General features: G+C 41.3%; 4 protein-coding genes across 13 annotated transcripts in view; 2 read left to right on the plus strand and 2 right to left on the minus strand.

Moving 5' to 3' along the window:
• The first annotated feature begins 1,606 nt into the window (after positions 1-1,606).
• Positions 1,607-8,591, plus strand: ASNSD1 (asparagine synthetase domain containing 1). 2 transcript variants are annotated; one of them, XM_017828553.1, is made up of 5 exons: positions 1,607-1,663; positions 2,162-2,237; positions 3,036-4,610; positions 6,238-6,419; positions 7,557-8,591. In XM_017828553.1, the coding sequence occupies exons 3-5, from the start codon at positions 3,129-3,131 to the stop codon at positions 7,816-7,818; spliced, it is 1,926 nt and encodes a 641-aa protein (XP_017684042.1). In that variant the 5' UTR covers positions 1,607-1,663; positions 2,162-2,237; positions 3,036-3,128; the 3' UTR covers positions 7,819-8,591. The 2 variants fall into 2 exon arrangements, with proteins under 2 accessions (XP_017684042.1, XP_017684043.1); XM_017828554.1 differs by having other exon boundaries at positions 7,613-7,699.
• A 659-nt stretch (positions 8,592-9,250) lies between these two features.
• OSGEPL1 (O-sialoglycoprotein endopeptidase-like 1) lies at positions 9,251-14,291 on the minus strand. 2 transcript variants are annotated; one of them, XM_017828555.1, is made up of 8 exons: positions 14,065-14,291; positions 13,662-13,911; positions 12,648-13,035; positions 11,583-11,787; positions 11,353-11,501; positions 10,662-10,792; positions 10,443-10,514; positions 9,251-9,397 (listed from the first exon to the last, which is right to left on the minus strand). In XM_017828555.1, exons 2-8 carry the CDS (start codon positions 13,871-13,873, stop codon positions 9,307-9,309), a joined length of 1,248 nt encoding a protein of 415 aa, XP_017684044.1. In that variant the 5' UTR covers positions 13,874-13,911; positions 14,065-14,291; the 3' UTR covers positions 9,251-9,306. The 2 variants fall into 2 exon arrangements, with proteins under 2 accessions (XP_017684044.1, XP_017684046.1); XM_017828557.1 differs by lacking the exon at positions 14,065-14,291 and having other exon boundaries at positions 12,648-13,030; positions 13,662-14,052.
• A 957-nt stretch (positions 14,292-15,248) lies between these two features.
• ORMDL1 (ORMDL sphingolipid biosynthesis regulator 1) lies at positions 15,249-21,670 on the minus strand. Of its 3 annotated transcripts, none has more exons than XM_017828540.1 (5): positions 21,591-21,670; positions 21,329-21,391; positions 20,074-20,267; positions 17,617-17,768; positions 15,249-16,162 (listed from the first exon to the last, which is right to left on the minus strand). In XM_017828540.1, the coding sequence occupies exons 3-5, from the start codon at positions 20,245-20,247 to the stop codon at positions 16,027-16,029; spliced, it is 462 nt and encodes a 153-aa protein (XP_017684029.1). In that variant the 5' UTR covers positions 20,248-20,267; positions 21,329-21,391; positions 21,591-21,670; the 3' UTR covers positions 15,249-16,026. The 3 variants fall into 3 exon arrangements, with proteins under 3 accessions (XP_017684029.1, XP_017684028.1, XP_017684030.1); XM_017828539.1 differs by having other exon boundaries at positions 20,074-20,254; positions 21,591-21,669; XM_017828541.1 differs by lacking the exons at positions 21,329-21,391; positions 21,591-21,670 and adding an exon at positions 21,199-21,297 and having other exon boundaries at positions 20,074-20,254.
• The window catches only part of PMS1 (PMS1 homolog 1, mismatch repair system component), a 44,991-nt gene continuing 42,976 nt past the window's right edge, over positions 21,623-23,637 (plus strand). For 2 of the 6 annotated variants that reach the window (XM_017828532.1, XM_017828536.1), the window contains exon 1: positions 22,261-23,050. In XM_017828532.1, the coding sequence (XP_017684021.1) occupies positions 22,989-23,050 (62 nt within the window). In that variant the 5' untranslated portion in view covers positions 22,261-22,988. Of the gene's footprint in view, positions 21,641-21,811; positions 21,940-22,242; positions 23,051-23,637 lie in introns of those variants that run through there. The other 4 variants (XM_017828535.1, XM_017828533.1, XM_017828534.1 and 1 more) reach the window with 4 other exon arrangements.

A 23,637-nucleotide genomic window follows, 5' to 3' on the forward strand; every position in this document is an offset into this window, starting at 1 on the left:
CATCTAAACCTCCCCTGACACAACTTCAGGCCATTCCCTCCAGTCCTGTCGCTGGTCCCCACAGAGCAGAGATCAGTGCCTGCCTCTCCTCTTCCCCTCCCGAGGAAGTTGTAGCTGCAATGAGGTCTCCCCTATGTCTCCTCCAGGCTGAACAGACCAAGTGCCTTCAGCTTCTTCTCATATGGCTTCCCCATATGGCTTCTCTGTAGTACCAACTTCATCCTTACCTGCCCAAAAAGTCCCAAGGGATTCCAGCCACAGAGCTTGGTGCTCCTGTGAATTCACTCCCTCTTCTCTGGTGCCCACTATGGAATCTATCAAGCCCCATGGAACTGCTTTCCCTCAAAAAAAAGCTCATTGCAGCCTTCCAGTATCTGAAGGGGCCTACAGGGAAGCCAGAGAGGGGCTCTCCATCAGGAACTGTAGTGATAGGACAAGAAGTAATGGGTACAAATGGAAAGAGGGAAACTCTAGGTTAGATATTAAAAAGAAATTCCTTACTGTGAGGGTGGTGAGACACTGGCACAGGTTGCCCACGGAGGCTGTGGTTGGTACAACCCTGGTAGTGTTCAAAACCAAGTTGGACAGGGCTCTGAGCAACCTGGCCTAGTGGGGAGTGTCCCTGCCCAGAGCAGGTTTTTAATGTCCATTCCAACCCCTTAACATTCTACGATGCTGTAAAAAAATGACTTCTATATGGCCATAATGTATAGAGCCAGTGGTGTTTTTGATTGCCTGGGAAGCTACAAAACTGGGACATAACAGAGCTGCAGGTTGATGGTTTAGTCCTTAGCTAAGGATGGCAGTGCTGTTTTGCCTGTTGGTGTAGCTGCTGGAGAAGTTGTACTTTCAGTGTGCCATATTCAGTTTGGGTAACGTCCCTCTGCAGTAGCTTCCTGCTGTGCCACCAATTCCAGGAGACACAAAGGAAAAAGCCCTCAAACCATATAGTTTGCTTCTAACAAAAACCATTGTGTCCTCTGACCAGATTTTGTTCCAGTTTTTGGCTTTCATGACAGTCCTTCTTATTGCTTTTTGCCATTCAGAGCTGTCATAAAAGAAAATGGGAAAACCTGCCACATCTGTCAGTGCAGCATAGAGTGGAAAATCCCACTAAGGAAGTTAATGCAAAAATCCAGAGCAAGAGAAAGGCTCCCATTGCTCTTAATACAGTTTTAGTGTATTTGGATTTTCATTAATTTCATTTTGAATCTGGAGCATACCTGTGATTATAAAGTGTATTCTTGATATTATGCTAAATTTGTTTTCTAAAGTTATTTGATGTTGTATTAGTTGTGTACATGTTTTCTTTTCTTCTGGGGGAGAAAAATGTGCTCTCTGATAATAAATAGCTAGAGGTACCCTGGCTTCCCAGTAACGATTGCTTTTGGGGGGAGGAGAAATACCAGTGGATGCAAGATAACCTGTTTCTAGAGCAGTTACTTTAAGTATTTCATTTTTAGATTTACTTTGTCTTCAGTGGTCCATTTGGAGAACAGCAGCTATATATGCATGTAGCTGTCTTAAAATATCGGTAAGAATGTTCACCACTAGGATTATAACACGGTGGTTTATTTTTAATAATTAAAGTGCATCTTTCATCTTTCAGATTAAAGAGCAGAAGGTTGTAGTAGATGAGCTTTCTAATTTGAAGAAGAACAGGGTAAGTATTTACAAATTTGCTTTTGACTGTTTTATTTTAGAGGAGAAATAAGCACAGAGACAAGAGGGGAAACAAAACCAGAGCATGCTGTCTTTAATTTGTTTTAATACAGATTTTAATACACATGTGGTCTGCTGTCCTCACAATAACTTGTCCTGCAAATGATTTGGTTCTGTACCCTTGTGCAGTATCTGAGTTATTTCAGTGAGATGTTTGAGTCGATCAGAATTCTTCGTGAGGTATTCTTACTTTTTCTGTGTTTAAATTAGAAAAGAGAAATGCAGGATAGTCATGGGTTGATCCTTAAATGTTTTTCATGGTACAAATGTTGGTGTTGTTAGGGCACAACTTGTACTTCTGGCATTAAAGTGAAGGCTTATCTTGGTAGACCCACACCAGCTTCTGCTGCAGCATGGTTCACAGTCTGTTGCTGTGACTTAATACGTGGTTTTGTTTTTGCAGAAACAAACCACTTAAAGCGTGGTTTTTGTTTTGCAGAGAGTTTATAAGCAGCAACCCAACAGCAACATATTCTTCCTTGTGGACCGAACAGAAACGCTGTCTCAATGCAAAAGTAAGTTTGCAGTGTAAAAGTAAATCAAATGATTGAATATTTAAAAGCTGTATATTAAAATGAAAACCTGACAGCTGTATGTCAAATACAAAATAAACTTCAGACACCTGCTTGTTTTTCTGGACTGGATAAATGTGAAAATGTTTTCACTTGATATGGATGTGATAGAAGAGCAAGTGCTGAAGATAAAGATGGAGAACATCTGCTCCACAGAGGAGTCATTATTATCAGTGCCCTTTGGGCAGCTGTATAGCACTGTGTCCCTTAGAAAAAAATTAAAATTGCACAGGATGAGGAGAAGGAAAATAACAAGTTTAAACTGGAGGTTAAGTTAGAAATCTTTAGTTGAAAGAATGGGTCTGTGGGATTATGAAGAAAGGAGAATGGATAATAGAGGTGATGGTGGAAGAAACATTAGATATTTACAAACTTAGAAGTATAAATTTTATTTTCTGTATTGAACAATTGCTACTTTCATTTTCTTTCCTTTGATTTGGGTTAATTGTGTTGACATTTTATTCAACAATCCCCTTTTCTTACTCCAAATATATAAGTCATACTGATAGGATAGGCAATACTTGGCCTATGGTAACGTGGTTTTCTTGGGGAGAAAAAAAATTATCAACTTTGTGTAATTAAGAGGAATAAGCTACAGTGAGCTATAGTAATGATGGTGTACAAACACAGCACTTTGGTTAATTAGCATTTCATTGAACAAGTGGCTGGAATTACTTATTTCTTAGATAGAAACTTTTCTGTTTATGAAAGTGATTATTTGTATAATGCTCCCTTACACAGATACATTGGATGAATTAAAGAAGGCACAGCAGGAGATGGAAAATTCAGAAAAAGCTAAAATGAAGAAATAGTTCATGTGAATCCCAAGTCACAATGTGTGGTATTTGTTGTGTTGTTACTCTGTGTAGCCAACGTGCTATTCCTGATTTCCTCAGCGAAGACACACTCCACCGTCTGAGAAGAAGAGGACCAGACAGTAGCCAACAGTTGATAAAAACTGTGTCAGATCTCTCTTACAAATGTCTGTTTTCTGGCCATGTACTTCACTTGAGGGGACTGGTGACTCCTCAGCCTCTAGAAGATGCCAATAACAATGTTTTTCTTTGGAATGGAGAAGTTTTCAATGGAGTGCATGTGGGAGATCTAGACAATGACACTCAAGTAATGTTTCATCATCTCACATTATGCAGGAGTGAAGAGGACATTTTGTCACTCTTTTCATCACTCCAGGGTCCCTGGTCTTTTATTTATTACCAAGCATCTAGACACAGTTTGTGGTTTGGTAGAGATTATTTTGGTCGTCGTAGTTTGCTCTGGCAGTTCAGTCCTGAGGCTGACAGTGCTTTCTGTCTCACATCTGTAAGTGGTTATTCTGAACCAGGCAACCAATGGCAAGAGGTCCCAGCATCTGGAATTTTCAAAATTGATCTCAAAGCTTGTGCAGCAACTAAATCTTTGTCTTTAACATTGTTTCCATGGAAGTACTGGTACACAGAGAAAGCAGCAGAAGAAACATTCATTAACGTTCTTGACCAAGTGTCAAAAGATTTGCCAAGCCACATACACCTTGTGATGAATGAATCAAAGCTATGTCTCAGAGCACCAGTTGTCCCCTTAAATACAGCAATTTCTGAAGCTTCAGGTGAATGTCCAGGCACTAATAGTAGCAACATCATCCATGTGGTTTCTGTAGAAACCCTCCAAGGATTTCTCGCAGAGGAACACAAGAAAAAATTGGTGTGTCAGTTTATTGATGTTTTAAATGAAGCAGTCAAGAGACGAGTTTTATGTCTCTTTAGAGATCAAGATCAGGAAACCAGAGAAGTTCCAAGCATGTCTCATAAGAAAGCACATGTTGCAGTGCTCTTTTCTGGTGGCATTGATTCTATGGTTATTGCAGCCCTTGCTGATAAACATGTGCCTTTGGAGGAGCCAATTGATCTTCTCAACGTAGCTTTCATGATGAAAGAACAAGCTAAGCACAAGGGTACCACTAAAAGACATCCCAACCATGAAGTACAGCTTGATTTGCTTTGTCCTCAAGAAACCTGCCAAGGTCTTCATGCTAAAAGTGGTGCTCATTTATCTTGCTTTGATGTTCCTGACAGAATCACTGGTAGGGCAGGACTGAAGGAATTGGAAGCCATTAACCCTTCAAGAACCTGGAACTTTGTGGAAATTAATGTTACACTAGAGGAATTGAAAAAGATGAGGAAACAGCGCATTAATCACTTAATCTATCCGCTGGACACGGTCTTGGATGACAGCATTGGCTGTGCAATTTGGTTTGCTTCCAGAGGGGAGGGTTTTATTAGTAGCCAGGGAGAACTGAAACCATATAAAAGTCCTGCAAAGGTACTGACTTTTTTGTTTGTTTATTTTCTGTCTTGTGTTTGTAAAACATAAGTTATGACTTACGAACGTAAAAACAGTTCTGTTGATTCAGAAATCAGGTGGTACCTTTGCTATTCATAAGGTTTCTGAAATTCAGTGACAGAATGTAGAATAGTTCTGTAATTATAATCTTTTTGTAATTCTAGAGTTAAAAACTGCATTCAGTTCTTTTGTCATGTGATGTATATGGCTTTCCAGAGAACTTGGATAAACAACAACATGACTAGGAAAAAAATAGTAACCATCATCTATAATTTTCAGTGTTTCAGTTCCAATGGTGGGTAACAGCTATTCAGTCCAAACTGCGTTAACAAATTTAGAGATAAATGTTAGTGAATTATTAAGTAATATTGTTTTGTGCCAGCATCCCACCACTTGTCAAAATATCTTCTTATTTAGGCATGCTGTTGATGTGATAAAATAGCAAATAGCATAGGCAGAAAAGATCTTGGCATCTTTTGTCATTAGAGTCTGAATGACAGAAATACAAAAACTAGCTCTTTCCTTTTTGTAACTTATCTGCATGTATGTAGTATGAAGTAAAATATTTTTGGTAACTAGGTGATTTTCTGGGGAATTTGATTCTGATTTCTCACTTCCCTATTTCTGATGATTTTCGGAGGGAAGAATGAACTGTTTAATTTCAGGAATTTACAAGCCAACCCCCACCTCTGCTTTTTGAGGCTCCTGTTACTTTTCTAATAATTGCTAGATCCTAAAACCATAAGAAATCCACCAACAACAGAAACCCCAACAAACGCAATAGTTTGCTTAAAAACTACTACTGTAGAACACAGCTGATACAGTTGGCAGATCTACTTAAGGATGTGCATCTCAGATTTGCAAAACATACAAATTCATCCTAGGTCCAGAATATGTTGAAATGGGTCATGGGTTAATAAAACATAAAGCAAAAGTGTCATTTTCCCATCAGTTATGTACGGCTGTGTTGGTAAAAATATAGTTGACCACTAACTGGTATCAGATTAGTAAAACACACTTGACTGTTTGTTAAAAGACTTCCACTTTTATAGTGAATTGCTGCTGAAGGCACAGCAATGGGCCAGATGTGGTAGTTGGTTTTGTACTTACTGAGGAGACAGAACATTCTGAGCCATTTTTATTTAGTGTAATGCAATGTACTAACCCAGTATCTGGTAAATTAATCTGGGTGTACATTCAGATAGCTATTTAGAATATATGACATGATCTTTGGAAACAAATTTTTTTTAGAAAGGCTGGTGTTTAACAAATGCTGTTTATTGTAATAGAAATAACAAAGACATTCTTCAAAGATACTGGTGTATTTGTGGTGCATAGGACGTTATTTTGACGTTTTTTCCTTGGATCAGTAGAAATGTTTGTGTGTACTTTTAGGTCTGATTGTGAGCCTATTGCAAGTTTCCAGTGATTTTTATTGGAAATTGTTTCAGACTTTGCAAATGTGTAAGGCAGGTCCCATTGTGATAGGTAATACCTTTAGAGGATGCTTATTAAAATGAATATCCTTAAGATGTAGTTAAACATTTGAGATTGTTACATATTAACTTGCCCAGATACTAAGATTTGTTGCATCCTGTTTCCTTAGGTTGTGCTTACAGGAATTGGAGCAGATGAACAGCTTGCTGGGTATTCTCGACATCGTGTTTGCTTCAAGAAATACGGCTTAGAGGGTCTGAATAAAGAACTTGAAATGGAGTTAGGTCGCATTTCTTCCAGAAATCTGGGCAGAGATGACAGGATTATCGGTGATCACGGAAAAGAAGCCAGGTATTATTGTTTTAACATGAAGCAAAACTGGTTTTGCAGGTTAGATGCAGTTTCTAACACTCCAACAAAAAGCTTAATTGAAACTTCTGTGTGTTTTATTCTCTAGTTCTGTTGCAATCTTGCTAACGTGGTGTATTGTGTTGTGGAGTTTTTTGGTTTTGTTTTTAAAAAGGTAGCCTGTAGTACTGTGGAAGAGTTTCTTAAGGAAATTTAGTAACTTGACTTCCATCCAGAAGTTTTAAGAAGCAGCAAAAGATTAAACAGGAGAAATCAAGTACGGTTTATCATTTTAAGTGGAAGAGTCTTGTGCACAACTTTGAGGTGTTCTTGTGTGGTCATTTAGGGATTGATTTTAGAGAATGACAACATAATGTAAAAGCTGGGTATTCTTGTCCATGCCATGACAATATCCACTGCGTTTCCTGGTGTTAAGTCTGAATAGTTAAAAAATCCTTTTATTTGTGTTTACTTCCTCCATGCTGCCACGAACTTGCAAAAAATTCCCTAGTTGTTGTCCAGTAGCAGAGGCCACTCAGGTGAATGAAAGGTTTTTTCCTGTGATCTTAGTGCCAGTGTTTTTCCAAATCTGTTCTTAGTTGCACATTTTCAGTGTAGCACAAGAGCTACAGTGGTGGACAGGCAATGCTGTTAATCATGCATGGGATTAGGTATGAATGCCTGGAATTCAGAATGGTGTCAGAATTTGTTGTGTAAATATTTTTGTTTTGAAGTTACAGCGTAGCTTCACACAGTAGTTTTAAATACTTAGGAGCTATTTTGAGAAGTGTTACTTAAAGATTTGTCTTGCCCTTCTGTTGTAGTTTCTGATGTTCTTCGTGATTTTTCTTCTGTATAAACACACCATTTCTGATCCTTGTTTTTACTGTTCTCTTTGGTTGGCTTTTGAAAACTTCCAGGCTTCTGAGTGTAAACATGATATATTATGGGGTTTCTTTCTCCAGGACCGTGTAACTGCTTTGGAGAACTGTCTCAGTACTGTTATACTAAGATTTAAGGTACATCTATAGTTAGGAATTGATACAGACTCTGAAATCTTTGCACGTGGTAAAAGGGAAAACAAAAACCACTCGTATGAAATTTTTAAAGGGTCTTTCCCCACGTGTATCTTTCTTTCAGGTTTCCTTTTCTTGATGAAGATGTTGTTTCATTCCTCAATTCTCTGCCTGTCTCAGAAAAAGCTGACTTGACTCTGCCTCGAGGAATCGGGGAGAAACTGCTCCTGCGCCTTGCAGCCAAGGAGTTGGGCCTCACAGCCTCCACTGTTCTGCCAAAAAGGGCCGTACAGTTTGGATCTCGGATTGCAAAACTAGAGAGCCACAGGGAAAAAGCATCTGACACGTGCAGCAGGCTGAAGTTATTTTCAGTAGGTGAATTATAGAACTACATCTTGAGATATATCTAGTCTTTTTGCAAATGCAGTAAATCTTTGGAGTTTTCTTGGGATGTTTGGTCTGGTTTTTTTACGCACTTGGACATTATTATTATTATTAATCATCAAGCTAATACATGTAGATGTGTACTTTTACTAGAGACTCACTGTGAATTCACCCCTGGAGGGAAGGGAATACTGGGCTTTGGGGAAGAGGAAATAGCCAGAAGTTGGCTTTCCCACCCTTCCAGTGTTGCCAAAATGTTGAGTCTGTCCAATTTGTCACATATATTGAATTCAGTACATTGCTTCGTGGTAGAACAGGGCTAGTCCTGCAGCTGTGCTTTAGAAGAAGGTTTGGGTTATGGTTGTGGAGGGGAGGGCATGGTGAGGAGCTGGCCTGGGTTGCCAGAGCCAAAAAGAGCTGAGGGTCTGGGGTCTTGTCAGCTCTTGGGAGAGCTGCCCTCCAGACATCATCAGACATCAGAAAACAGACATCACACACATCCCCTGCGTGTTTTGGGGCCATCCTGTACAACCTCCCAGAACTGTGGCCAGTTCTGCAGGGATGGGTTGGTTGGCAGTCCCCAGCCTGGGGCTCCCTATGTTCCCAGAGAAACTGGGAAGTTCCCTCCAGGCTCTTCTTAATCCATTGTTGACTCCCTAGCTTGCTCTGTCTCTTTTTAGCTTTAGCTCTGCCACTTTTGCTTTTAATTGTGTCCTTCAATGAAGATCTCTTTTAAACAAATCAAAAAAAGGGTCTCCCTTGAAAAAAAAAAAAAGGCACTCTGGGTGGGTATGTGGATGCAGTCATGGGGTTGAAATAGCAATATGAATGGACTGCCTCTGAAGAAAAGCTTGAGTTGGCTTGTCTTTCTGATTGTGTATGGAAGGATTGCATTGTGATTAGCTTTACTGAACTTCTCTATTAAAAAAAAAGAAGAGAAATCTAAAAGGCACTATCTCTATACCCCAAGTTTTAATTTTGTGTAAGGAAGAATAGGCTTCTTACACCAGCAGCAGAAAATTAGGTACTGCTGAAATTCAGTTGCACTGGCACAGCAAACACATTGAGATCTGTTTGAAGATCTGTGCAGTCAACTGTTCTCTGCAATCATGGAAGTGAGGATTTTTTTAACATGTAATGTCAATTATAAACTTTATATGAATTATATATTATATTGATAAGTTATCATATATATTATAAATATATGAATTTATTATAAGTTATGAAGTGTAAACAATGGAGGTATTTTCCTTTGTGTAAGTTCCTATTTATTAGAAAGTGCACTTTTAATTTTTTTTTTTTCAGTTGTTTTAATACCAAGAACGCTTAGTTGTGGAATAGTAACTGGAATCACTTTGGTGATAGGACACAGCATTTGTTTCTCTGACAGGTGATTTTCAACACTGGTAAACAAAGTACTGTCAGTAAACATAACAGCATTGAAACAGTTTTTATTGAACAATTTATATTTGCATTTACTAAGTTACTTTTTAAGATGCCAACCATCGTATCTGTTTTAATTTTGGCACCTTGATGGAATCTTCTTCAACTCTTTTGGAAATATCAATTCCAAGGGGAGCTCTAGAAAATAAAATTATGTATCTGTTAAAAATAACATCATTGCCATATCAGACAGATGTACAGCTTCACAGACCCTTTTTACAATTACAGTATTTCTGCACATTCCCTGCACCATTAAAATGGTCTGGCTGAAGCTGTACTTAGAAACATCTTTACACTGAAGAAATATTTGCATTTCTAGCGATGCCAAACTTGGGAAACACAGTTGTGGTTTCAAAGCCATCTTTTGGGGATGGGGATGTTGTTAGATTCCGATTTTAGTTGCTTTGCAACTAAACTGCATTTACATGCAACTGATGAATGCAAGATACACTAGAGATCTACAGGTATCTCTTTATATGATAATCTTAAATAATGTATTTTCTACAGCAAGTGAAACTTAGTATTTTATTCACTGATATGTATACAGCAAGTTATTTTTGAAGAAGAGTATCTTATAATTTTTCATGTGAAAATTATAATACAATTTTTTTTTTGTATTGAGACCATCCAAGTCTGTTTTCCTGAAAATGGAAAGGGAAAAAAAAACTGAAAAAAAGCCCAAGTTTAAGACCAGCTGGTACTTTTGAAATATAAGAATTTTGTTTGGCCTTAAGTATAAGATCTATTTAAATCCACAGAGCAAGCATTACCCAACTAGTCGTTAAAAAAATCAGTATTATCAGTTAAAAAAAAAAGTATTATCAGATGATATATGTTAAATTCTTTTTTTTAATTGATTGCTCATTATGAATACACAGTTGGACTTGGAGCAAGTGGACTTATGCCTGTGGTGACTGAGAAGGTAAGGGAGAGTATTGCAGCTTAACTGGCTCCAGTTTTCCTGTAACCACAGTGATAGCAGGAAAACACACAGAACTGTTATGATGTGTGGTAATTTAAGTTTCTGAGCCAAACCGAACTTAAATGATCACTTGTAAGTCACAACTACGTTGAACAGTAACTTTTATAAGTGTTGCAAAGATGCTCCTCAGCATCTTCTGCCACTTTTTAGTGTAACCTCGTTCCCCTTTCACTAACAGACTGTGACTGAGCAGTCACTTACTTGGGCTCGTAGCGGATGCCGTCGGTCCCGTGTAGAACACCAAGTCCTGCACGTAACCTTTCAATGCCATTCCTGGGCAAGAAAGCAATTACATAAAATATTTGTCACAACTCTCTGAATATGGCATGTGGTTCAGTCCCCACGAACAGAAGTTCTTGACTCTGATGTCAGCTTTTAAAGAACGTTATAGAAGCACATGCAAAGACAAACAACTCTTACCATGCAATCATTACACCGTTATCAGTGCACAGTCTCGGAGGAGGACACAGTAAAGCAAAATCATTTGCTTCTGCCAAATTCTGTAAACCTTTTCGGATATACTGATTACTTGCAACTCCTCCTGATACAACCTGACAGCAGTGACAAAAAAAGGCATTAACTCAAAAGTACTGATGGGTCACACTCAACTAGCATCCCGTTTAAAAAGAGGTTATCAGTTCAGAAGACAGCAATAAATAATGCATTTGAAGATTAAAACATATCAGAAAAGAGTATGCTAAGTGAGCTTGTTATGCTAAAAGACATTCCTGAATAAAAGCATGTCAGTCTAGTGGAAGGAAGGTTGGAACTAGATGATCTTAAAGGTCCCTTCCAACCCAAATCAGTCTGTGGTTCCACTGGAGCTACAACAGCCATCAGTACTGTGGAGCACAAGGTCATATTATGTGGCCTAAGGTTTTATGGGAGGTTAAATTAGATGGTTAAGAAAATACCTTTCTAGCTTAAAACCCAACTGTGAAAGACTTCATTGTAAATATTTATATCACTATTACTTCAATCCTGATATTTTAACAATGTAATGCATACTGAGATCTTCCTCACCTGTCAAGGCAGGGAGTACAACAAGGCATCTGCATCTTCAAATGATGTTACACAGTCAAACAGAAAAAGGAAGAAGAAGCATACCCACCAAGGTTGCATTTTTTGGTGGCAAGATGCTATTTTTGGTGCAGAACAGCATGGCCCGATAGGTGCGCTGGATGATGTGAACAGCCACTGCGTGCTGGACGGCAGCAGCAACATCCCCAACGCAGGACAGGATCTCACCTTCCTCAGTACCTACAAAAATGTACGGTCAAAGGGGTTTTCCTGAGTCTGGGTCTTCAAAACCATGGTTTATACCTGACTGTTTAAAAATACCTTCTTCTTTTTCTTTTTGTGCAATGGCATTATTGACGAGGTTCAGAAGTCCAGAAAAAGAGAAGTTGCAGTTCCGATACTGGTTCATGGGCAGTCGGAACATGAGCTGTTCCTGGTTTCCAGTCTGAGCCAAGTGCTCTATCGCCTGCCCCCCAGCCATGCTGTGGCACTCTGGGTGCTTTCTTAAAGACAGTCTTCTTGCCACCTGAGGAGAGAATAAACAGACTTGAAATCAGTTCCTCCTGTAACTGCACCACTGTATAGGAGTCCATGGAATAAATCCAGACACCACAAAATCCAATCCAGTGTGAAATTACAAACAGGGCACAGTAAGCACAAGACACAACACCAGCTGGATTTTTTTTTTTTGCTGGAGTATTTAGAAATGCGATTTTAGAACAATTTGGGCAAACAAATTTTGTAGGAAACATTAATTACTCCCATTTTCAAGCTATAGGAAACACACACAGACTGCCATACTGTACTACCAGATACACAGGAATAAAGTTGGTTTCAACTTTATACGGTCCCCTTTCTGACTCTCCCAATTTTTTACTTAGTATGCACAAATACTGTTTAAAACTCTATGTTTGAGAACAAAACTGTAAGTGACCAATTTTACAGACTGTACTCAGTGACCCAGAAAACTTAAGATTCTGAAAGCCAAGCCACGCTTTTCAAACTGTAAGCAATAAAACTAGTATGAAATGTTTTAATACGTATTGTTTTAAACCTGACAGCATCCTTTAAAATAGCACTGCCAGTCTTCTCAAATCCATACAACTTGTTTGTATAATCCGTGTCAATGAAACTTCCAACGCCAGTTTCAGTTGTTAGGCTGCCTATTTACTAAAAGTATAATCAATGTACATATGTTACAATTGATGTTATGTGTACATTTTTAACAGACTCTTGTGTCTGTTCAAAATAGAAAAAAATCCTGTTAAGTGAAGCTCATATTACACTAAATTACTATCCTTGGGCTGATGATAATACTACCATTATGTAGTATAAATGCAATAAAAAAAAGAGAAAACTAGGTTTACTTATGTCAGGAAATATTACCTTATCCAGCATGTCACCCGGTGCAATATCTATGGACTGTCCAAGCAGAAGGAAATCTGACACTCCTTGTGCTACTGCCAAGATACAGTGGCCTCCAGAGACCAAAAGAACCAAGAAGGGAAATTCCAGGTGATGTGTGAGCCTGACGGTCAGCGCGTGAGCCTCCATGTGATGGATGGGTATGAACGGCTTCTGGTGCCTGTTCACCAAGGCCAGGCTGTACTCCAGCCCCACCCCAAGGCTTAGAGCAAGTCCAGGTTTCACTGTAGTTGCAACAGCTGCAAGCTCAGCTACAGAAACGCCACTGACACGAAGCGCCTCTTCTACCACTTGCTCGATGTTTTCTCTGTGAAGCTGCTGTGCCACCACAGGAATTATTCCACCTGTTCTAGTAAAACCAAAGAATTACAATCCACTGGTGTTTTATAACAGATAGAATGGCATAAAAATGGTTTTCAGGCACCTCTTAACCTTGCCATATCCTGCCTGTCTCCTCAGTGGATTCTGAAATGCCTTGTTTAGTGTAACGGGCACTGAAGAGAGCTAAATTATCACTAGGAGGTCAGAAAATGATGTAACCTGCCCTTTTTGATACAGGTACTTCTTAACTGCATCTCAACACTGTTCCAAAACAATGTAATATCATATTCACAACCCCTTGCTTATTAGTTCAGGTTCTTAGCCACCAATGCTTATATTTATTTTCACTTAAAAACACTGAGACATTTGGTGGTCTTAACAGTAACAGCGATTTCATCTTTACTTCAAGCTAGAGAGGTAATCTGTCCCCCTCTGAAAGAAAATAATAGAAGAAACTTTTGAAATGCTCATTTCTTTCTTCCCCCTTAGTACTATCTCAAGCAGTAAGTATTGGAGCCCAAGGGATATGTCTTCCCACCCACCTACCTCTTACTCATTTTTATGGAGCAGGGAAGACTTCTGTGAATGATATTGCAAGTAATAATAACAAAAAAAGTTATTAAGGCAAAAGCCTTCAGAGAAGTATATTCTTACTGTAAATGGACTTCCTTCTGACAGTGCAGGGCTTCTCCCAGGACACAGCCGGCATCATCCACCACAGCAGCACCCGTGTCGTCACAGCTCGTCTCTATTCCCAAAACCAGCCTCCGAGAACACTGTTTTCCAGGGCGAGATGAGCTGCTTCTCAGCCACGCAGCTCGGCCGTGTTTAACCGATTTCAAAAGGCTTTTGGCAATACTGTTCATTGTTAAAAATCTACCTGGCAGTTATGTCTAGAAGAGAACTGTACAGTTTATTATTACTGGAGGGTTTTCAAGCATGTGCGCTGCTCTGATTTTCCGAAGAGGTGGCATTACTTTTACAGTTATGAATGGCCACGCATCATATTCAAGGTACTAAGAAAAAAAAACAGCCGGGAGCCAACGTCTTGTTTTACCTTAAAGAGGGTAGAGTTCCTCACCAAGCTGGTTGTGTGCGGTGCTTCTGGCAGCCCTACGGGCGGGACTGAGCCCCCGCAGCAGCACCGCGGTGTGTCCGCGCCGCTGCCCGGGCAGCTCTGTGCTCTCCGCCGCTCCAGGGCCACGGGCTCGCCCCGATCCCCGGAGGATGCTCCTCCCGCCCGGCGGCACCTCCGTGTCACGGCGCCCCTGCACTGTCCCCTGTCGCGACCTGTGGCCGCCGCCGCCCCCCCGCTCTCCCCGGCGCTCGGCCCCGCCCCGCCGGGTCACAGGGCGGCGCTTCCCGGGCACGGCGCAGCCGCCGAGCCGCAATTCCTTAATCCAAGGGTTTTGTCCGGCCGCCCGGAGGTATCCCCGCCCCCTGACCTGCGGTCCCTAAGGTCGGTCCGTGTCTAAAAGTCCCTGCCACTTGTACAAGGCAGTGACCGTCAAAGGCAGCACAGCCTTGTGATGGCCACTACTTAAAAATCAGTTACCGCCTCCTGTCCAAATAACGCAAAGAACTCATTACTAAGTTGCTGAAGAAAATTCGTAACTCATTGCCATTTCTTCACAGTACCTTTATCGGTAAAGTAAATAACCAGAAAATTTCCTTAGCAAGAAAAGAAGTACGCCACTGTGGGCTTGTCTTTTTTTATTTTTATTTTTAATTTTTTTTTTTCCAGCTCACTGGCTGTCACTGCAACCAAAATGTAAATCAAGTCTTAAATGGAGTCTTCTGTTAAATCTGAGCCAGTTTTGGCTGACAGACAAACGGCAGACTTCAAAATTCATCCTTTTTCCAAGACAGAGAAATAAGTGCTCAGAGCTGTAGATGTACCTTCTTCACTCTAATTCCAGAGCTGATTACATACAAGAATACCCCGTACTACACGGTACCCCTAAAACACAGCATTCCTCCACATTTCCAAGACATGCAAGTTATCTTTTTCTGCAAAAGCATACAGTTAGTCCATGTGATTTGCCTACTCACCTACTTCTAGTTCAGCTTCTATTCTAACTTACAACCCACCCAGTTTCCCTTATATGCTCTGACACAGCTGTAACAGAGCTGCTTCTCCTACACCACCAGCAACTCTTTCCCGACCCCATCACAGGCCTCTCAGCTACTGAAAAAAACCCCATCAGCCAATATCAGAGAAAATAGTCAAAAGTCCACACCTAAAAAGAAATTCCAATTTTTCAGGATGTCCCTTTTACACATAGAAAAATCAGTGTCCTGCTAAGCAAAATGAAAATAACACAACAGCGGCAATTTTCCAAAGCATACATAAACCGAGCTATCAAGTTGATGTGGAAATCCCCTGAGCTGGCAGTTAAGGACTTTCTTCGGTCATTGTGACAAAAAAAAAATAAATCACAAGAACAGAGAAGGCAGGAATTACACCATCAGTTTATGCTCACTGTCACAGTACTTACTGTGAGACAAACTTTTACAAATGCAATAACAAGCACAACCACCTACAGTCCATACAGCAGGAACTAGCTACTTTCACTTAACCTAAGAATGCAGCCTCACCAGTCCCTGGCATTGAGGATCCTGGATTCATATATAAAGTTACCATCTGCATTATGGATAATGGGCATTTGTGAAACACTGCTCTCCATTTCAGCTGTTACGTGCACCTTTCTTTACAAATCACCTGCTCAGCCACATGTTGAGTCTTAGCGGGGATTAGGCTTTAGAGCTGGGCCTGCCCAGCTCTTCATGGAAATCTCTCTTCCACAGGTTTCCAATTCACATTTAAGTATTTGAAGGCAGCTTCTTATAAACTCGACTTTCATCCCAGACAATGCTGCAGGAAGCAGGAATTGTATCTCAGATGTAAAGGCATCTCTGACTGACTATGACGAGATACTGGGCACAGCAGACTACTCGTTTCCTTCACCCAGGGAGCAGCAGGAGCCATGTCAGGGGCGGCCAGTGTGGAACCTTCTCCTTAGTATTTATTGATGCCAAAGATCCGAACGCCATGCAGCTGTGGCAGCTTGGGGATGAGCACGGTCAGGAGAGAGGCTGTGTTCAGGATAAAGTGTGTTGGATCATACTTGGTGTAGAAACTCGTCAGGAAGTACCTGCAGGAGAAAAAGGAGCAAGCTTAGCTGATGGCACCCTGGTCTAAAAAATAAACAAACAAAGCAGAGTTGAAAGAAGTGCTTTAGTAATCAGTAAGATTTTACTGACCTATTCCTGTATTAAATATCTCACCTGAGGTTCTAGAATACCTACAGCAAAATTATGGTCTAAGTCTCTTCTTCCCATACTTCTCAAGGTGTTAAAAAGCAACTCACCACCATTATTTTCCTCCCCCACCTCTCCCTGCCCATTTGAGTCTGAGTCTGACTTCTGCACCTACAAGTCTGATTTATGATTCAGATTTTAAATAGTGTAAGATCTGCTACCAAAATATTTGCAGTTCTGCTACCCTAGCAAACTCAGTGACAAAGCATTCGACATTTTTCAGTGCAAAAATTATTTATGCTGAGCACACCTGTGACTGGTGTGATTTTAAAGTGCTTCCCATCTGACAGATGTTTCCAGCACATTTTTCTTTAAAGCTGGTTCACAACCTGTTCATCTAGAATAAGGAAATATGCCTCAGAAAACCCAATTCACTACCAGCTGCTTTGAGCCTGTAATTTCATCCTCATCATAGAAATGAGGCAATCAGATTGTTGGGGTTTGGGGTTTTTTCCCCAGCAAAACAGAGATGTTATTCAGCTACTTATACATTATTAGTGCATCAAGAGAACCATACACTAGTGTTATGAATACAAAACTCCTGCTGCAAAGTGGGGACCTATCCTTGAAAATTTTTTTTGAGGAATTACATATATTTTTCTCAGGTTTTATCCTTTATGGACCAACTCTCTAAACATTACGCAGGATCGTGCCTCCCCCCCTCACTCTGCCATGCAAGTGGACAACTTTCTTTAGGGAAAAACAGAAAGACTTTTAGAGTTGGACATTTAATACATATCTGATTTCCTTTAATTACTCAACCCTACTTTTGTCAACACAGACATGTGTGTAGAATTTCTAAGCCATTTACAGAATTAGTGTAAACAGAAGACAGTAGGTACAAAGCCAAACTGACACTGGACCCCATGCAGTGAGGACTGACACACTCCTCCAAACTCAGAAGTTGCAAAATGGTTAATAAATGCTGTTACAAAGACAATTGATTAAGATTTTCAATATTCATGACTACACAATCTCTTAAAGAACTTCAAGAGTTACCAGTAAGTTTTCCTCACGACATTTCTAATCTTTAAAACCTGCCCCATAACTGTTTACAAACTTTGACTTCAATATGTGGAGTGTCAAAAGCAGCAGGAAGAAAGATTGTTGATCACATGGCCTATAAATATGTACTCCCTACCTCTGTGATGCAGAAGTAAATTAACAAACAATCAAGCAAGAAAAGAGAGAAAATGCTTTCACAATATAAATTGCAACCCATTATGTTGCAGCTTTTGTAATTATGGTTTTATGATTCAGTTCATCCATAATACGGTTTTGAACTCACAGAATTATAGGAGAGATTGTGAAGAACTTTCTTGAAGATGTGAACTGTACTCCATAATCCAGTTGTTCCCAGTGTGTTAGTAGCCTAGCTTTCCCCTGATCAGGTGTTTCAAAAGGAGTTCCCTTTACTGCATGCAAAAACACATACATTCCCTGGGGAAAACAAAAAGTGAATACAGAGGCACTTTTAGTATATTTTTTTATAATTGTTACATTGTTCAATGCATTGTAAAAAAAAGAATACATGTGAATTCTCACCCAGAAGAGCTGCTGGCCTGTAACAAAATTATTGAGGAGCAAGGAAGGGACAAGAAGTGATTTGCCCAAGACTGTGCAGTGAGTGGCACAGTCAGAGTTAAAGCCAAAGTCTGTGTGACATCTGATCCACTCCCTTGTCCTCTACGTTAGATGGCAAAACTTCCATGAAATCAATAGAATTTTAAAAAGCACTGTAAGAAGTTTGGGGTGGCTTATTTATATTACCACAGTGTTAAATGAGTGATGAGGTAGAGTCTGCACAAAGCAAACATCTACCTACAAATACTGGCAATATTACAAAACTTTCAGAAAGCTTTCTCAGCCCCCCACCACCTTCAAATCCCTAGAAGCTGACTACAGCAATCTGTTGAATACCATCTGTCCATCTCTTTGCTGCCTCTCCTTAACCACTCTGGACTTTCTACGTTCCTGTTCCTGTTTGATGGGATCATGCCATGCCTGGTCTGATCTGAAAGATCAGTTTGGGCCTGGTTTCACATAGGGGAGTACGCCCTTTTTCAGTTCTAAAAACCATTTGTTTTCTATCAAAGAGAGCACACCAACTCCAAGCAAGAGACTCTAACAGAAAATATCACAGACTGCCTTATACACATACAAAAAATCTTATAGAAAGCTTTATACAGAAACAAGATCACATGAAGGTGAAATTTCAGCAAGTCACTTCATGTCTCATTCCATTTTTTTTTGGAACAGCCTCCAGACCAGAGGCCTATGAACCTAAGACAGTTGATTTGTTTAATTAATTTTTGGATTCCTGATGTTTGCAGTGTCTCCATTTTAATAACCAAAAAGAGGCTTTTAGGACAGATCCAAATGCTTACTACACAATTTATTTCACGCTGGTACTTGCAGAAAGGACCACCAAAAATGCTTTCAAGGTAAACTAAGAGTTTTCCATTAGTGGAAATACAAGATTTTTTTTTCTTTGTCAAACCATTCAAGGATTTGTTTCCAAAAGAAGTGCCATTTAAATGCTGAAATATCCAAAAAGTGCAATTTATACTTATCTTCTAGTGTTCCACTACCAAACTACCTGTCAGTGCATGCTCTCATCCCTGTTGTCATTACAGCTACTTGCAATGAATTCATTAAGGCATGTGGGAAATATTTAGTAATACTTTTCTCTGCCAACATCTTAAATGTCTGACATGTCTGATGGTGTCACAGATAACATACAAAATGCTCTAATGACACTTACAATTCCACCACTAGTTTTAAACCTATCTACAAAAAGCTCAACTAAAAATTAAAATTTTACATGACTCAAGAGGATATTATCCATCCTCAGTCTTTACTGTTGTAAATGAGGAAGGAACTATCTTTTTGTCAAGACTTCTTTGCTGTTAATCTGAGAAAGGTGAGTTAGCAAACCTCAAGTATGATGTAAATTGCTGGATTATGGCCCTTTTTTCTCTAAGCACTGAGGACCAATATACAGAGTTGCATTACTTTAAGTGATTATAACAAAATGGAGAAAGGAGCAGAAAGATTCTCAAGATTGCCAGCTTCCAAAATCTTTTGCATACAAAAGTCATCATGCAAATCATGATCCACTGAATAACAAATGGTTTCAGGGCTTGGGTCAAAGTAGCCCAGTTTTTCCCACTGCTGTCAAACAAGATTTCTCTTATGTCAAATATAGTTATAACCTTGTATGCTGAAGTCATTCTGAGCTACAGTTTACCTAGCTTGGCCAGAAATCAAAGCTAGAAGAAACAGAACACAACTATTTCTGTCCAAGAAAAGAGGTAAGGTGCTGAAAGTAAACATTTTGGAATACTATCAGATTTAGGTAGAAAAATCAATAGATAATACCCAAGAATTAAAAATGTGATGTTTTATTGATTCAGCACAGCTCTCTAATAATATACAGAACACTGTAAAAGTTGGTCGGCATGATGACTTTATGTTTGCAACCTTCTAGCTTAATTAAATGACTTTTAAAAGAATACATAACTAAGGACTATTTCACGTCTTTCATGCCTAAATCAAAAGTGATCAACTATCGCTGCTCTGTTCCCAAACAGCCAATTATCTGTGGATAAGCCAAGCAGAGGCGCTGTTTGGGCCAGCAGGATTTCATTATCCACACAGACTGGCTAATATCCTCTTCCCTAGGTACTGAAAACGAATACACGTGAACAACTTCTCGAATTCTGTTGCACGAGTGGTTACTTACCAGGTTGTGGATCACATTTGTTAAAGTCCAGGCAACGGGGACACTAAAGAAGGGAATGCTGAGCAGGACAATGTGCAGCATGCCCACTCCGAGTGCGTATGTCAGCCACATTCCACGACTGTTCATCACCCGAGTGTTTGGATTCACCTCGCTGTGGGCAACTCCTACGTTCATTTTTACCCTACAAAACAGATCTGTTTGAAGATTGAGACTGCTGTTACAGAGGAGTACTTAACATATGCCATTTTCAAATGTGGGAATAGGCTGTTTTAAATGATCAGGTCTGGAAAGAACACAGTGCATAAACCAAGATGTACCTCAAACTCTATGGTTCATACAGAAGTCAATGCAAAAGGGCAGTTAGGAACTGTTTGTTAAAAAAAAGAGCAAACAAATAAAACTTACAAGCCTTTTACAGAAGGAACATTTAAAAAAAATTGTAAGCTGTGCTACGAGGCTGAAGTTGCAAACCTGTAAGAAACCAAGCTTATAACTTTCATCTTCTGAATTAGTTTCTCCATCCGTGACAATATCCAGAGTTCTTCTCCACTTCCCGTATCAATTTTCCTCCTGTTTCTTGTTCATGTAATGGTTAGTAAAGAATTCTGCATATACCAGTTGCCCAGCCACCTACTGCTAGAAAGAACAACCAAGGACTAATTCATGCCTATTTTTCTTGCAGTAGAGTGCAGATTTCACATATTCCTCCCTCACTCATCTGTTATTTTTCAGACAGACATTTCCATCTTTCAAATGTGGCTGAAATCAGAGCACGGGTTCAAAAGTTTCTAAGCAACAGACACATGCAGACACACAGAACAATTTCATATTTAGTAAAAAAATTGACAGAACTTAGGGATGGTGACACTCTCATCCTGTTGTAGTAAAATTTGTAATGATAATTTAAAAAAAAACCCAATCAAACCATTGCTTACTTCATCCTCACATGATCTGTAGGACTATGTATATTCATTTACGGGACTGGGAAGGAGATATTTTTTAACATTCATCTGAATCAGACTACAAAAGCACCGTTTAACCAGCAAAAGCAGCTTGCTTTTGGTAGGAAGTTTGTTTCTGACACCGGCTTAGTGCTGCAGAGAGTACAAAATAAACACAAAATACCCGAGGATTTCGCAGTATCAACCGCGGTAAAATAAAAACAGACGCGATGAACCCGAAAGCGAGCCGGGGCGGTGCCGACATTAATCAATCCTTGTCGCAGGGCATTCGAACCGCGCAGGGGACACGTTACCTGGGATGGGCGACGCGAGGCCGTTCCTCCCTCCTGGGGATGCAGCGCCCGCCGAGCTCGTACCTAGAGAGACATCCTGGCGTGACCCACCATCCCTTCCCACTTCCCCTCACCGTCCCCGCCCGACCCGAGGGGCAGCTCGGGTGTTTTCCCTGCCATCGCCCCCCTCCCGGCCCCGCCGCTGCCCCGGCCCGGCCGTGCCCGTGGCCTTCTCCGCGGCCCCGGCCGCCCGTCCCTCCCTCCGCCCCCCGGGCGGCCCCACCTTTCCGCAGCCCCGCGGAGCCGGAGCGGAGCGCGGGGCGCCGGGCGCAGGTAGAGCCCGCGGTGCCCTGGGCAGGGCCGGCCGGGGGCAGCGCAGGGGCCGGGCCAGGCCGCCCGCACCGCCCACGGCAGCGGGAGCGGGGCGGGCGCGCAGGTGGCGCAGCCGCGGGGCCGCCCGGGACGGCGGGGAAGCGCCGCCGCCTCCCCCGAGGCTGAGCCGGGCCTGGGCCGAGGCCGCGCCAGGCCCCGGGAGCAGCGAGCGCCGGGTGGGAGCGGCCCCGCCTCTCGCAGCGAGAACCAGGAACTGCGGACGGCTCGTGTGGTTTGGGGTAAACTCGAGAGACCGCAGGGTTTGTCTGCAGCTTGTTGCCTTCCCACCCCCATAAACCAGAGAGTTGCCTCAGTTGCTGGACCCCTGAGGAAGGCGGCTGTGTGAGGGGGCGGTCTGGGTGCAGCTCCAGACGTCCGTGGGGCGGGAGCCATGGAGTTTAGGGAGGTTTTGTTCCCGGTTTTCCTGAGGGTGTGCAGCACCGCGCCTGTCGCTGGGGTGTCGCACTCGGTGCGAAGGGGTGCAAGGGCTGCATCAGTGATGGGGCCCACACACGGAAAATACGGAGCCTGCCCACGGATCACTGTGGTAACGTGTCGGTCAGTGGGAAGTACAGGAGCAGTGTGGCTTGAGCTGAAATGTGTGTCTTTTAGCTAAGTCATCGGAGGTTGGATGCATTTCCATGGGTGGGAAGGCCCCAGTGGTCCCTCCCTCACAGCAGCTGTTCCCGAGATGTGCCCAGCGCTGCATCCCTGGGTTTGGGCCCAGGAAAGGGAGGGCACACGAGAGCAGGTTCCTCTCCCAAACTGCCTGCATCAGGCACATCTCATGGAAAATTTGTCATTGGGGTCTGCAGCGTTTCTGTTTTAATACCCTCCCGTGTCTTAGTGTCGTTTCATGGAGATATCCAACTCCCATCTGGCAATTGCCATGAGTAAATCATGAAGCACTTGACACAGGAGTCCTGTACGATGTGTGAATGTGTGAGGGAACCTGCCTCAAAACCTGCCTCTCTGAACACATGTACATAATTAATATTGGTCCGTCTTCAACAACACATGTCTTCTCATGCTCCTTTTCCAGTTTGTGGAAAACCAATTTGTTGGATCTTTTTACCAGATATGCAAGGAAAACTTCTTTTGCAATGTAAATAGCAATATAAAGAGAAAACCTCTTTGTAGCTGTTCTTAGAAAAGTTTTAATGGTGCTTCCTCTTCATGGCACTGGTTTGCTTTTTTTTTCTCCTCTCTAAGTAACCACATTTTTGCCTTTTCTTTTATGTTTGAAGAGTGTCAGTCTTGAAGTGTCCTGTAATTGTTGTATAAGTTGCATATACCCTGCAGGGTAGTGATGCCCAGGGGTGTTGGCTGCAATCCCTCACCATATCTTGACTGTGTCAGGAGGAAATCTGGGTATGTTCCATTCCTCCACGTGTGCTCATATCCTTGGGATGGGTGCTGAGTGTGCAGTCTGTGTTCTTCAGCATACACCTTGGACTGAATCAATGGGGAAGCCAGGACTGCCAGGATAACAGTGTAAATAACATTACATAACATAACCCAGAGGAGAGAAGAAGCCTGTTTGGACCATTCTTGAGGTTCAAAGAGCTGTCTAGCAATGATCTTCCCCCTCCCTTTCTCATATGCATGAAAAGCTGTGGCTGAGTTCTTTGTGTCAGGCTACAAGGATCAACAAGATGTTTGTCCTTGGGCTTGGTTACTTGTGTTGATTTGGGTGCTTAAACAGAAATATATACTAAAATTCAGAGATCCACTTACGATCTTTTTATGTTAGAGTGTCTCTATAATACAGCAAGAATTTTATAACCCTTTGGGTTCCAGTAATTAAAAAAAAAGAAATCTCCACTGGTTGATAATGTGAGAGATAGAAAAGAGAGAGTGACACAGAAATAAACTGACCTGCCTGAGGACACATGGTACATCAGATCAGAGAGGCAGGGTTGTAATAAAGAAGTTTTTTGGTTTGGTTTTTGTTTTTA

Source organism: Lepidothrix coronata, unplaced genomic scaffold (assembly GCF_001604755.1).
Source record: "Lepidothrix coronata isolate B3197 unplaced genomic scaffold, Lepidothrix_coronata-1.0 Scaffold149, whole genome shotgun sequence".
In the NCBI taxonomy this organism is placed as follows: domain Eukaryota; kingdom Metazoa; phylum Chordata; class Aves; order Passeriformes; family Pipridae; genus Lepidothrix; species Lepidothrix coronata.